At 43.5% G+C, this 12124-nt stretch overlaps 1 protein-coding gene across 1 annotated transcript in view; it reads left to right on the forward strand.

Moving 5' to 3' along the window:
- The window catches only part of LOC135254811 (lipopolysaccharide-responsive and beige-like anchor protein), a 208477-nt gene that overhangs the window by 41271 nt on the left and 155082 nt on the right, over window positions 1-12124 (forward strand). The window contains 11 exon segments of the mRNA XM_064335333.1: window positions 108-260; window positions 585-753; window positions 1496-1575; window positions 2158-2195; window positions 2644-2668; window positions 3598-3695; window positions 4652-4744; window positions 5850-5958; window positions 6409-6490; window positions 8370-8493; window positions 8864-9056. Coding sequence (XP_064191403.1) covers window positions 108-260; window positions 585-753; window positions 1496-1575; window positions 2158-2195; window positions 2644-2668; window positions 3598-3695; window positions 4652-4744; window positions 5850-5958; window positions 6409-6490; window positions 8370-8493; window positions 8864-9056 — 1164 coding nt within the window.

Below are 12124 nucleotides of genomic sequence, written 5' to 3' on the forward strand. Positions count from 1 at the left end.
AAAGGAGGAATGACATCATATTTGTGCTCTCAGCTGTTGTAGGGAGACGTTATTCCTCCGCCAGCTCACCGTGTCTCCTCTCTCCTCTTTGTCGCCCGTCCCCCCAGTCCTCCGAAGTCCACGTGACCCAGCCTATTCTGGACATCTTCATTGCCTACGCCCGTTACCTGAGCAACCTGCCGAACGGCGTCGTGCTGCTCAAACAGCTGTGCGATCACATCCTGTTCAACCCCGTCATCTGGATCCACAGCCCTGCCAAGGTGCCCTCTCCCCAGCCTCATATGGGGGCAGTACATCACTCTTTCCCTGCTGTCCCGCAGAACAGTTCTGTTATAAAACATTAACATGACTTTGAGCCAAATCTGTTTTAAGGTTACTAGTGCAGTAGATTGCATTAAACTAATAGCTAATAGTCGTCTGGGTTCTATTATGATCATGTGATGCATGAAATGAGTTTTTTTAGTACAGCATTGCATTTTTTGGTGCTAAATGCATAAGGAGCCTCACTGTTTAAAGGGTCTTTGCGCACAGTTGCGCAGATTCTGCGGATTCTGAGTTTCTGAGTTGCATGGTGTTCACCGCAGGTGCAGCAGACCCTGTACACCTACCTGGCGACGGAGTTTGTCAGCTCGGTGGCCGTCTACAGCGCCGTCCGCAGGGTGGGCACGGTGGTGCAGATCATGCACACGCTCAAGTACTACTACTGGGCGGCAAATCCTCAGGAACGGAGCGGGGTCACGCCCAGAGGCCTCGGTGAGAGCATTTTCATTCGCATTTGCATTTACGTTCACAGTCGTTCTTTATCCACAGCGACTGACATAGCTTAGTTTCTTTTTGTGCACGGTGTGTGCAACGGCAGTTTCCCACCTGAGATTCAAACCTGCAGCCACCCAGCTTCAAGCCCAGTTTCTGATTTTGTTTTTCTGTCCACCAACCTCAGAGGGAGCTTTGTCTGTTCGTCTGTTTTTTTTTTTTTTTCATGGTCTGCATAGCTTCCCCAGAACACTGTGTGCATGCTATTGCTGTCTACTTTACCGTGGGATGCTTTTGTCAATGTGCTTTATGTGTCATCTTTCCTGTTCAATTGAGTAGACGGTTTCTTTTTATGGATGTATGCGTTTATATGCTTTTAGACTCCTAATGTGTAGTCTGTGAACATTTAGAGCCCTGGAAATGATTTCTCACTCAATCGCTTGCTCACTCACTCATTCACTCATTTACTCACTCAAGACTCACTCTCTCACTTGCTCACACACTCAGATTCACTGAGACTCACTCGCTCACTCTCCCTCTCACCCTGTCTCATTAACTCATGCTGTTTCATGCTCTCTTACCGGCAGTCTTTATCTGGCCTACTTTCTGTTGCGTGCATGCACACACATATGCGCACGCGCACACACTCACACACGCGCACACATACACACACACACACACACACACACGCGCACACACACAATCAGACCCACATGCTGACGTCTCCTCCCTCTCTCTTCAGACGGGCCCAGACCCACTCAGAAGGAGATCCTCTCCATGAGAGCCTTCCTGCTTTTATTTATCAAGCAGCTGATCGTGAAGGTGAGTGTGCACTGTGCACTCCTTGACCCCACTCTCCGCCCCACTCTTTATGCTGTGTGGAATGCTTCCTGTTGCTTTATACAGCAAACACATCTCAAACTTACTTTAGCAAATCAAGCAAAAACAAGTGAAAACTATAAGACAAAAAGGTATTTACCAAGGTATGTAGCATGTTATGTCTTATAATACAGTATGCAATTGAATTTTGTGCATCATATACACTTTTAGTTTACAACCTCCAGACAGAGATGAGTTTTTGTTCTGAACTGTTTTGAACTTTTATGATTTATAGGAGCATTGCAGTGCTTAATTGATGTATCATAACTATAATTTAATAGTGCTGACAGTGAAAACCGGTCTTGGTGATAATAAATTACAGTACTTTGATTTTGGACGTGTAAATCTAGTATTGGTTGTCAGGATTTTAAATGTATGAAGGTGGACGTTTTGCATATAATGTAAAGCATAATGTCATGTGGTAATGAAAATCGGAACTGGAAGATATCTAAGGGTGTGCACGCAGTAAATAGTGTTTGTTGTGTACCAACTCAAGGACATAATCCAGTTTTACCTCTGATACAGGACCATGGGGTGAGGGAACAGGAACTGCAGAGCATTCTAATCTCTCACCTGCATATAATCCACACATCTATCCAATATGCAATGAGGTAATCTCACACATCTATCCAACTGTCTGCTCACCATGCATGAGAAAATCTCACACATCTATCCAACTATGTGCTCACCATGCATGAGGAAATCACACACATATATCCAACTACTGCTCACCATGCATGAGGTAATCACACACATCTATCCAACTGTCTGCTCACCATGCATGAGGTAATCACACACATCTATCCAACTACTGCTCACCATGCATGAGGTAATCACACACATCTATCCAACTACTGCTCACCATGCATAAGGTAATCACACACATCTATCCAGCTACTGCTCACCATGCATAGTAATCCACATATCTATTAAACTACTGCTCACCATGCATGAGTAACCATATCTATCCAACTCTGCTCACCATGCATGAGGTAATCACACACATCTATCCAACTATCTGCTCACCATGCATGAGGTAATCACACACATCTATCCAACTACTGCTCACCATGCACAAGGTAATCACACACATCTGTCCAACTATGTGCTCACCACGGACAAGGTAATCACACGGCACTGGCGGAGTTCTGTACCATTGAAATAAATGCCTTCAAGATGCCTGTATACACCTTTGTAAGAAAACCATTGCTCAAATATTTGTGTACCATACTGTTCTTCTTAGCACCACTAGCTACCACTAGATGGGGTCATATACCAACAGCTGAAGTGCGCCAGTTTATTTGACTGCTCTATATTCCGTGTACATACTGTGTATGTGGTACATACTCACACTGCTGAAATGCATTCAGTACTTTCTGAGCCAGTACCCTATAGAGAGAAAGCAAGTTAAAGCTGCTGGATTTTTACCTCACGGAAGTGTTATGAAATGCAACTACTAATAGAAAAACACAAATTTCACAAAATGAACAAAAAATGAATGTGTCCTGGAGAGGATCAAGTATCACACAGATTTTTCAGTTTCTTAACTCTCTGGTTTGTTTATAATTTGTGGCCACTGTGTTTTTTGCACATTATAGACTCAATGTTTTTCCATAAGTCTTTTCATTAGATCATCACACCAACTCATACATGAGTTGATTTAGTTGGCATGCTTCGGTGGAATGCCAAAGAACAATGTTTTCAATGTAAAAATGCTAATACAATTGGTGAGCAGACATCTAATTATCAGTCAGATTAATAATTGATGTTTATTTTTTTGGGATATGGAGTCCTGCCACTTCATTGACCCGTGTGATGCCCATGCACAAGTGCCATTCACTTCCTGAAAGGGCTGTTTCTGTTTCCTGAAGGGGCTGTGAAGGCCTGCTAATTGAGCTGGTATTAGCCAGTGTTTATCATATTGCTAATGATGCTAATGGCCTGCGTCTGGGTTTATTGTTCCAGGATGACAATTTAATTGACGTGCTGCAGCTGCTGGTGGCTGTGATGTCAGAGCAGCCGGGCTCCATGGTGCCGACCTTTGACCGGTGCAACGGAATACGGTAACGGCTCCGGTGTCCCGCGGCAACGGGGCCTTTGACAGAGTCATGACACGGGCCACCGTGCGAGCCTTGCTGTATTAAGTGCTGCAGAGCTAAGCTGGACTGAGCCTCAGGGTTGCTGGTCTATGCACAGGGCTGTCAGACCTGTCTGATATTTCTACACATGAGTTTAGGTGTCTGAAATTTACATATCCCCCAAACCTATTTGCTTAATGGCTGTAAAAATATATAAACTCTCACGCGCATATTTATTCCTTTAAATCTGTTTATATTCCGGTCAAGTAAAAATAAACAGACGTCTATACATATAAATACACATACACACATGCACGCGTGCACACGCGCACACACACACAAACTGCTAGTTAGAGCAGAGCAAAGAATATCCTTCTCTGAGCTCAAGATTAGTTCTTTTGTAGACTGAAAATGGCATAGTGACTCATGGTACTTTTCCAACATACCAAGACACCAGACTTTTATTTTAAATTTCCTGTTATACCATTTAGTAATACATTCAGAGTAGCGATACTTTACACAAAGATAATTAATATTAATTAATCATATGTTTGTCATATTAATATTGCATGTTCAAGGGAACATAATCTATAATAATTTATATTAAATTACTATAGTCCCAGTAGAATGAATATAGGCCATTGGTTGGTCCCTAGACTGAACAGATTTCCCTCAAGGGAAAATGTTATATAATTATTAACAGTATCAATTAATGGAAAATCTTGATTCAATTAGAAAATGTGTGAATATTTTCTATATTTTCAGATTTTATCTTGTACATAAACACATTCATTTGCTTATGATCAAGAGGTAATATTAACAAATACATATTTGTAACAACATTATTGTATTTTAATTGAATTTGTTTGTGTGAACAGAGTAGTTGCATTTTTATATGTCTGAAATGTGTATACTTATGTTCATTATGTGTTCCTTTTTAGTGTGATCTATAAGCTTCTTGCTTCCAAAGATGAAGGGGTTCGAGTCCAAGCCCTTAAGGTGCTGGGGTACTTCCTAAAGTATCTACCTCCAAAGTAAGTGCAGTGTCTTGCGTTTTCTTTTCTGTGTTTTGGATCTGAATCTGAGATTCTTGGAGCCACACACTGTTTTTGACAGTTTTAAACATGTTCTATAAATTTTTTTTCAGTCCATACATTTTTTTAAAATTTTCTTTTATGCATTATTATTTCCTTCAAAACAAATCAGTATCTACTATTATCAGTAGATACTGTTTCACCAAATATGGATACATATATGTGTGCTGTGCAGTCATGAATATGTTACAATTGTTCATAAAGAAGAAAATGACCACAGCACATTGTGAATAATATACATACATAGCACGCACATTTAAGAGTATTCATGGGAACACATGCGTGTGAGAATATTAGTATAAAATAAAGAGCACATGTGAGAAAATGCATATTTAAGATTTTATGAAAGGCACCTTTTCTTCGATGTTGACTGCTGTGGTCTCTCAGAGCTGTTTGAATACCAAATTAGCGTCTTCGAGGCCTCCCATTGGTCCGCGGCGCAATTAAAAGCACGTTGGAAGGAAGCGGTTGATTGGATGCCAGTCACGGGCTGTAGTTTTCGCGCCTGGTTTTGATCTCCGAGCTTTGATCAGCGCGTCTCGGGGAACCGGAGGAGACTTCTCAGACGTTTCTCAGGTTCTGCAGCGGAGCAGCGCGCTCGCCGCTCTCTGGGCTCACACTAGGCCCTGCGCTTCACACTTGTTTTTAATCCCCTTTGATCTCAGCAAATACGGAGCAGGCAGAGTATTAATATTAACCATCTGAGGTGGAATTAATATCTTTTTTTCTGGGTTTTTTCCGTGCTGTGGAGGTACATTCAGGCAATGTTTTTGTCTTTGTCAGCTGAGCTGCTGCAGTGTTGATGTGGGATGGGTGGGGTGTGGAGGCGTTTGCACGCCTGTTTGTCTGAGTCTGTTTGTGTGTCTGTGTGTGTGTGTGTGTGTGTCCATGTGTGGAGCTGGACATAACAAGCTGAGAATCTATGTGTGTGTGTGTGTGTGTGTGTGTGGAGCAGGACATGATGCACTGAGAATGGATTGCGGTGTATGCGTTTGCGTGCTGCAGCGAGTTGAAAATGGATGACGGCGTGTTCGTGTTGTTGCAGGAGGAAGTCGGAGATCATGCTGGGTCACGGTCTCTTCTCCCTCCTGTCAGAGCGGCTGATACTCCACGCCCACCAGTCCACCCTCACCACGTACAACGTCCTCTTCGAGGTCAGACCCCCCTGCACCCCCTCCACCACGTCTCTCTGCCACTTACCACCGTCTCCTTATGTCTCCTTTCACTGCCGTTGTTTTTTACTTCATTCCAAAACAGGGAATGTTCACATAAGCAGCTACTTCAAATACTTAATGTCTTTGATTAATCACATGAGTTAAGGAATTCCACTTCAGTTCACACTCGCACCATTCACACAAGCCCATTTCAAGTCAGTCGGTTCAGAAAATCAATTGGAATTTAACTAATTAATTTTAAAAATTAACCCTTGTCGAACATTATGTCCATTTTCATTCAGTTCAATGAACTGGAATTGACCTCCTTTTCTGTGCTTATTGTGCTCATCTGTGGATAGTGCAGCACTCTTATTTGTGGTATTATCAAATGTGGAAGTGGTGTTGCTTTTAGTGAATGCTGACATGCTGTATGTCCCTGTGTCTCTGTAGATTCTCACTGAGAAGGTCAGCACGCAGGTGATTCGCAAACAGCACCTCGATCCCGACTCCGCGGTGAAGATCGTCAACCCACGTGAGTGAGACTTAGCGTACCTGTGTCTACGAGGGCTTGAGACCACGCCCATTGTGGTGCGGTATGAGAGCTAAACACGAAAGGGACAGACGGGTTTATCTGCCATTGAAAAGTGACTTGAGATAGCACAGCTGAGCAGGTCCAGACCACAGTCTGAAACCACATCAGACAGCTTGTTGACATGTTATTCATTTGGTTTGTCATTAAACAGATCAGTTTGCTTTTCATGATTTCATTCTTTTATATGCAGTATTTATCAATGGAGGGTTTTGGAAGTCAATACAATGATTAAATGTTCCTCTGAAAAAAGCATTTGAAGTACTGAGGAGGCTTTGAAGGTAAAGTGCGCTCAGTGAGTACAGACTGGTACTGCAGCACTGCGGTCGTGTTTTTGTACGCGCGTCTCATTAGGGTCAGAAGCGGCTTTTGTTTATGAAGCTGCGTAAGGAGCCTGGATAACGCCGCTGGCTCAGATCCCTCTTTCATCACTTCCTGTCGACACGCCGAGGCTTCAGACTGCATCGCACGCCGGGCCTTTGATTTCACACGCCAGCTCTGGAATCCCCCCGCGCCCTCTTTCATAGGACGCCAACGTCTGCCCGTCGAGTGAAACTCCAGACAAAAATCTCACACGCAACCAAGAACAAAATTCCCGCGTTCACGCGCTTGATTTTCCATGTTATCTGGAGTATTATACGGTTGCCGTAATCTCGTGTAGAAGCCAAACATGCTGCACGTGTGGTAGAATTAAGGCCAAAGCAGTGCGCACTTACTAAATGGGTTTTTATGAGGATGGTAGATGTCATTGGTTTCCACTCTCTACATCAGTTTTTGCTTTTGAATGCTGAGAAAATGTTAAATTAATTGTGGGAAGATAGAACGATAAATGGCAAATATGATTTGTCAAAGCAGCGGCATAGTTGAGAATCACCTGTGGCAGGTGGAGGTGCACTTAAAGGGGGGAAAAGATTGTGAGTTTACATGGTTAAATTGATTGTGAGTGATGCAGTGAAATTGGGAGCTGTTGCAGTGAAAGTGGACTCTGATACTGTTAAATTAGCTGTGAAGCAGTGAAAATGGAGGGGGTGAAGAAATGAAAGGGGACAGTGAAACAGTTACAAAAATGAAAGGGGACTGCGACATAGTTATAAGGTGTGTTATGATGCAGTGAAAGTGATGTGTGATGAAGGGAACAGGAACTAGTGACACAGTTATAAGGGGCTATGATGCAGTGAAAGTGATGCGTGATGAAGTGAATGGGGACAGTGACACAGTTATAAGGGGTTATGATGCAGTGAACAGGGACGGTGATACGGTTGTAAGGAGTTATGATTCAGTGAAAGTGATGTGTGATGAAGTGAATGGGGACAGCGACACAGTTATAAGGGGTTATGATGCAGTGAACAGGGACAGTGATATAGTCACAAGGGGTTATGATGCAGTGAAAGTGATGTGTGATGAAGTGAATGGGGACAGTGACACAGTTATAAGGGGTTATGATGCAGTGAACAGGGACAGTGACATAGTTATAAGGGGTTATGATGCAGTGAACAGGGACAGTGACATAGTTAAAAGGGGTTATGATGCAGTGAACAGGGACAGTGATATAGTCATAAGGGGTTGTAACGCAGTGGAAGTGATGTGTGATGCAGTGAACAGGGAGAGTGACGCAGTTATAAGGGGTTATGATGCAGTGAAAGTGATGTGTGATGAAGTGAATGGGGACAGTGACACGGTTAATAAGGGGTTATGATGTAGTGAAAGTGAATGCTGATGCTGATTAATGGGACATTGTGCAGTTAAACACGGTGCAGGGTTGTTATGCAGTGTGGCTGTGTGGCAGCAGACGCACTGGAAGTCCTCCTCGCTGTTTTGACAGAGATCCTGAAGGTGATTGCGGCCCTGCTGAAGAACTCGCCCCAGAGCCCCGAGAGCATGGAGGTGCGGCGGATCTTCCTGTCCGACATGATCCGGGTGTTCAGCAACAGCCGGGAGAACCGCAGGTACGGAGATCTGCCCCCCCCTCCTCTACCTCTCCCCCTCCCTCTAACGCTGTGTTACAGCACGTCACCCTGCTTTTGTCTCACCGGCCACTCACGTGCGAAATGTATGTGATGTCATGTGATTTTTTTGTGTATTTGTGTGCACGTGTGTGTGCTGTCTCATTATCGTTATTTCCCTGTGTGCACATATGTCTGTGTATTTGTGTGTTCATGTGTGTATCTCACCATCGCTCTTTCCCCGTGTACGTGTGTGCATGTGCGTGTGTGTGTGCGTATGTGTGTGTGTGTGCGTATGTGTGTGTGTTTGTGTGCGTGTGTGTGCACGTGTGTGCGTGTGTGTGCGCGTGTGTGTGCGCATGTGCATGATCAGGAGTCTCCTGCAGTGCTCCGTGTGGCAGGAGTGGATGCTGTCCTTGTGCTACGTCAGCCCGCGGAACAACGATGAGCAGAAGGTCACGGAGATGGTTTACGCCCTCTTCCGAATCCTCCTGTACCACGCCATCAAGTACGAGTGGGGAGGCTGGCGCGTGTGGGTGGACACGCTCTCCATCACCCACTCCAAGGTTAGAGCGCTTTCACTGTACCATCAACCTCAAGCATCCAAAACGGAACCCTGCTCAATAGACATCCTTCCTGCTAATTTTAGCATCAAACAGCTTTAAGTTTTGCGTCAAAATATGCTTAAACTCTTCAGTCATACTTTTGAAAACTTTTCTGTTCATATTATAATTCATACTTTGCTCCGGGGCAGGGAAGTAATTTTACTGCTGTCAAATTATGGTTGTGGCGTTTAAAGATGGCAGATTGGAGACTGAACCACCACACATTATATACATAATATTTTTGTCTGTGTTGCAATGAATATCTTTGGTCACCAGGGGGCACAGCTGCTCTGCTGGGCAGTGAAGTGTGAATTCAGACAGCCAAGAGACTCAACGCCCTGCACTCCATGAATGTATCTCACACTCCTCTTAACATACCATACGAGCACTCGCATGCTAATCTTGTGTCTACTTAGTTATGATTACAGCAATTTCATGGATTTAAAGCTGTAGATATGACTAGATTGAACCATGTTAGTGCTAATGTATCCAAGAAAATACATTGCCTAACATGTTTTTCATTTTCCTTTTAGTGCTTGTTTGGCAGATTATATTAAGTTGCTACCTTAGAAAAATATTAATGTCCTCTTACCTGATGAAATTATTTTGATAACACCATTTTATTTCGGGTGTGTATTTGTGAGCGTATTAATGGCTCTAGCCCTGTATTTATTTATACACTGTAGATTTATTATTCTTAAAAGCAAATACATATGGCCAAGCGTACAATTTAAACTGTTGAATTGGTTTACTAGGTGTACATTTTCGTAAACAAGGTTTTTTCATAATGGACTCTTGTTCATATAAAGAGGTTTGTCTGGTTTGTACACTTGTCTGTATATAAATAAGGCGTTTATCTTTACACACACACACACACACACACACATGTGCGTGTATTGTCTGCATGCTTAAATAATGTACGGAAGTATAAGTAAATGCAGACACATTTTTGTAATTTTGTGTAATTGTGCTTACCGGTTTTTTTCTCCCCCACAGTAATTGAACATGTGTAATGTGTGTTAAAATGAGGACAAATGTATTTCTTAAAGGCACGGAAGGGCTTATTTCAGGTGCAGTATTGCCTTTTGTAGGGGCCCGAGTGTGATGTAATTGAAGTAACAAACCCAAAGTGTAAAGGGATTGATCACGCGTTTCAGGTTGAGACAGGCTGTAATTGCCTTTTTCCTATAATTGCACAAGATTAATGCTGTTTCTGCTCGGCCCTGTTTACAATAACCCAGCGCTAATCTAAAAGCACTGTTCCCCGCACCGGGTCCCAGACTGAATTCAATAGGCACACCAGCGCTACCCATCCAGATACATGCATCTGCTATAAAAAAAGCTAAAGAAACTCAATTGCAATTTTATTGTCCAGTTTGATAGATTTCCTGCCACCTCTGTAGCAGCAGAGCTGTTTGTCACTGTAGCACTCTCTTCCCCCAGCTGCAAGGCTGTGGTGTGTGTGTGTGTCTGTGTGTGCGCGTGTGTGTGTGTGTGTGTGTGTGTGTGTGTATGTATGTCTGTGTGTGCGGGTGGGTTTGTCTGTCTGTGTTTGTGTGTGCATGTGTGTGTGTGCATGTGTGCAAGCATGTGTGCGTGCGTGCGTGTGGGTGGGTGTGCGCGTGTGTGCATGTGTGCCTGTGTTGCTGTTACTGTTTGTTCTTTGTGCATTTTACTATACATTTGTTCTTTGTGAGCGTCTCTTGAGTGTACTTTTCTGTATGCATGCATTAACTTGTTTGTAGTACTGAGTTTTTGTGATGCCGTTATCAGTTCTGTACGCGTTTGCATGTTTGTGTGTGCACTCATGCTTGTGTTTAGATCAGGAGAATCTTCCCCCTCCTTTCTTGTGCTCTGGACCTCAGGAGCACTTCTACAATCAGGAGAAAGGCTTGCACATCTCATCAAATTATTTGGACTATCACATTATATATAGTGAAAACTATACATTCAATTGTATACAAGTCTTCTATAGGCCTTGTTTAAGTTGTTTTACCATATGATTTTACTGCTTGTAGATATAAATCATTATTTGTACTTGGGGAGACTATTGTTGGAACAGAGTTACATCAATAAGGCATATTTCACTGTACAGCGTACACTGTAAGATTACTTGCTCTGCTAGAGGAACGCCTTGTGTTGCAGTACGCATGAACTGTACACTGTCAATCCCTATTGTATCCCTGTGCATATATATAACGTGAATATAATGTCCCATAGTACAGTCCTGCACACGTATAGACATGTGCGCACACACACAGACAGACACACAAACACACACACACAGGCACATGCCCACATACTTGAACACACACCCTCCTGCCAGGCATTCCCTCAGTGTGTGGCTCTAAAGCAGTTCCTTTGGGAATCCATACCCAGGCCCACAGAGTCAGTGCAGTCCTCTCGGTCTTTCATCCAGTAGGCAGGGGAAGAGGTTTTAAATAGGCTAGAGCCTGAATGGTGCACAGCCCAGCAAACAGCATTGATTTTGTTGGGAACTGCATTGAGCTAATCCAATTAGGGTGTGCTCCAATTCTTATTTCCATTTTGATCTGTGGTTTCACTCTATCTATTGATCTAAATGGAGGCCTTGCACTCCCAGCCCGATTGCGTCTTTGTTTGCAAACGCGCGCGCGTGCGTCTGTCTGTGTTTAAGCATGCGTGTCTGTCTGCGTATTTGTGCATGTCTGTCTGTGCCGCCTGAATCCGTGTATGTGTATGCATGTATGCGTGTGTTTGTGGGTTCATGCATGTGCGTCTATCAGAGGTATGTCTGTGTGTTTGTGTGTGTGTGTGTGTGTGTGTGTGCACATATGTGTGTGCTTGCATGTGGCACACCACCCAGGTTGTTGTAAAACCTTTTGTTTTGTGAATGATCTAGGTTAAAGAGAACGCTCTCTTTGTAATCTGTAATCGGTTGCAACAAGCAAATAAATAATACGCATTTTCATCTAGTGCCCTGGCTTTGGAGTAGAGCGCAGTGTGTTTGATTATGTGCATGAAGCTAGTTTATGTGTAGTATCCGGGAA

Source organism: Anguilla rostrata, chromosome 5, assembly GCF_018555375.3.
Source record: "Anguilla rostrata isolate EN2019 chromosome 5, ASM1855537v3, whole genome shotgun sequence".
NCBI classification, from domain to species: domain Eukaryota; kingdom Metazoa; phylum Chordata; class Actinopteri; order Anguilliformes; family Anguillidae; genus Anguilla; species Anguilla rostrata.